Source organism: Priapulus caudatus, unplaced genomic scaffold (genome assembly GCF_000485595.1).
Source record: "Priapulus caudatus unplaced genomic scaffold, Priapulus_caudatus-5.0.1 Scaffold726, whole genome shotgun sequence".
Classification (NCBI taxonomy): domain Eukaryota; kingdom Metazoa; phylum Priapulida; class Priapulimorpha; order Priapulimorphida; family Priapulidae; genus Priapulus; species Priapulus caudatus.
The window spans coordinates 68,296-71,460 of NW_014577787.1; the positions used below are offsets into that span (position 1 = coordinate 68,296).

General features: G+C 43.1%; 1 protein-coding gene across 1 annotated transcript in view; it reads left to right on the forward strand.

Annotated features, from left to right (window-relative positions):
* The first annotated feature begins 615 nt into the window (after nt 1-615).
* The window catches only part of LOC106813104, a 5,982-nt gene continuing 3,432 nt past the window's right edge, over nt 616-3,165 (forward strand). Inside the window, exons 1-3 of the mRNA XM_014817159.1 lie at nt 616-698; nt 1,908-2,085; nt 2,552-2,594. Coding sequence (XP_014672645.1) covers nt 1,914-2,085; nt 2,552-2,594 — 215 coding nt within the window. The 5' untranslated portion in view covers nt 616-698; nt 1,908-1,913. The remainder of the gene's footprint in view (nt 699-1,907; nt 2,086-2,551; nt 2,595-3,165) is intronic.

The window sequence follows — 3,165 nt, forward strand, 5'->3', positions numbered from 1 at the left end:
GGGCGCGCGCAGTAGGGAGGCCAGTAGGGCGCGGAGGATTTTCATACCACATATTATACTATGTGTACGCGTGAGCGAGAGAGCAGAGTAGAGAGAGAGAGAGAGAGAGCAGCAGAGAGAAAGAGAGAAGGAGAAGAAGCAGAGAGAGAGAGAGACCCGCCCCCTGTACCCCCCTCCGTAATGTCCATAACGGTCGACTCATAAGTAACGGCACTATACAGCAGCGAGAGACAAGACGTTCGTCCTGTATAAAACATATCCTCGCCATCGCACGCAACGCTCGGCAACGCATCTAAATCCATGCTTTAATTACTAAGTTTAAATCCAAGCGTATATATCCTCTGCCCCTGGGATCCTCTGTCACTGCATAGATATATACAACACACTATATATCTATGTATTGTATATGTATATATCTATATATCTATCTATATATATATCTATCTATGTATGATGTATCTTGTATATATCTATGGTCCCTGTCAGCGAACACGCTGTCACAGTGCTACGCGAAAATTCCCCGCTTCCTTGTGCGTAGGTGGACTGTCATTGGCTGTTCGGCGGAGGTGTGGAAGTGATGACGTCAAGCGGATACGCGTCAGTCGTCATCATCATCGCCCACGAGACAAGGCAACGGACTGACACAGTTTAGACTGCGAGTGATCTACCTCCGCGGATTTGAGAGAATTTGTTTACAGGTAAGCGGGTTAGGCGGTCGTCGTCAACGTTACATCACGATATACCAGTTATGGAGATTTGTGCGACATTTGCTGTTTTCATCGTCGTGTGTCTGTGCGCGCGTGTGTGAAATGTGCAGTGCAGCGACGCCGTTGTCGCTGCATCGCTCGTATGCTGGCGCGGATGCTGGGACATGGCAACTTGCCAGTTCTCCAATATTGATCGTCTGACTGTGGCGCATTTGTTTTCTAGCATATATTCACTAAAAGTAATCACGAAACGTAGCATCTCTGTTTTGTTACGTAATGAGTAAGCACGTGTAAAAAATAATCTGCAATGCAGACAACGGAATCGGTGTAAGCATAGTGTAAGAAATAATTTAGATTTTTAATGTGAAAGTTGATATCTAAAGGCGGAAATTGTTTTGTCCACGTGTGTAGCATTGAAGTATAGTCTAGACAGGAACGGTACACCGTACAGTAGAAATCCTACGCCAGTCCACGTATGCAATTAGTAATTACAAATCTAGTAGCTCGATCAGCATCGGAAACACATTATTTACACGTAGCCTACGTTTTTCTACTTTTGACATTGATGTACGTTTGTTATTTTATTAATGAGACAAATTTATCATTTTTAATTTTTCTCATTAACTCCTGATATATATATATATATATATACATGCAGGCTGATGCAGCTATACATATACATTACATACATATAAATATACAGCTATGCACGTGTAATTGGAGACCAGTAATTTGCTGTGGAATTTGCAGCGTAATGCTACAAGACAATAGCAATTCGCTGTGCGTGTCTGAAGTGAGTCACTGGGTTGCGAAACTCTGGTTTGACAAGTCTGAGTGTCTGTAAAACCTGAGAGGGAAGCGTTGAAGTTTGTGCGCTAGACCGTGAATGGTGATAGAAGTTCGCCACTCTGTGCATAAAAATTATATACACGTTTCTCATTCACAGCATATGTTCGCGGGATCTTGAAAGATTTTGTGTTGGTGATTGTGGTGTTTTATCAGTAGTGATCAGGTTTTGAAATAACGGGATTAATGACTGAGTCCGAAATCAAATATGTAATACTGACATGCGCATCACTCTTGTTACCAGTTGCACTGGAAGCTGTCTACAGTGAATGTGTGCCCCTGTAGAGACAGTGCGAGTCTCAGCTTTATATACGTGTCAATAATATGGTGTTGTTGTTCTCTCTTTTTTCGTAGAAAATTATGCTTTACAAAGTCATAAGCAGGCAGTTGCTGCGTTTGCCGAAGGTCCAGCTGCGGGTGCATTGTGACTCTGCCAGGTGTCAGTGCACTCTCGTTAGCAGTCAGATACTCCATGAAGATGGCATCCGTAACCACTTTATGGACAAGGAATCACCAAGAATACTCATAACTGGTAAATCAACCGTATACCGCCTCCACACACTCACACACACATGCACCACCATGTATGGTACCGTGTACCATATACAGGCCTGCACACACGCACGCATACAAACGCATTCACGCACGCACACAAACTCGCACACACAGACGCACATACGTACGTTATATATATATATATAGATATCACTGTAAATATAAGGAGAGTTAGATTCTTAGAATACTAGTCACTTAGTTTCTCGTACAGCAGGCTTCCAGCAGGAGCAGCATGCAATTATATTTGATTCACATTGCATCACGCCATCTCACGTGTCATATATGTCACGGTCAGTGCCACAGGATATTTAAATATAGGGCGCATTCGAAATTGAAAGTTGGAATTATTTATAGTTTGAAATTCTCACCATCTGGTTGTCGCTATTAATAATGTCTGGTATGTAGTTAGCCGCTGCTGATTACATGTGGGAATTAACTTTCAGGTGGTCTCGGACAATTGGGCACGCCGTTAGCGCAAGCATTCCGGTGAGTTGACATGCATTTGTGACCTTATTTGCCAGTGGAACTAACGACTTTAGTTTAAAGTAGAACAAGCAATTAAGAATATGTCATTATTTGCACACGATTCAGTAAACAGGTTTTTCGGAGAGAAATTCTAAGTGTTCGCGCGCGCTCCCATTTCTCGGTGGCGGTAAGGTGAACGTTAGTCACGGGCCAACATAATAATTTAGTACGTCTGACTCGATGACAACACGAAAAAATGTAGACTGTGTGGTCTTGACAGTCTGTGACAGACTTGACCGTGGCTTTTTAGCTTGTAGTACTAGCAGATCTAAACAAAACTTTCGGTTTTTGCTTTACGTGCGTAAAGTCGGGAGATATACGTTACGCGGTTTACTCTGGTTTTTTCCCCCTGCGAGATGTTTCAATGTTTGGCGTTTATTAATAAATCGCATGTGATGTGTCCTTGAGAGATCGTTTCACGTGTTCACGATCGTTCGCCGCCGCAGCCAGTTTACGACTCGTGCCTGTAGGAACCCAGATGAAGTGCGAATGTCGTGCCTTACTCATTGAGTTCGTTACAGCATTGCAGTAT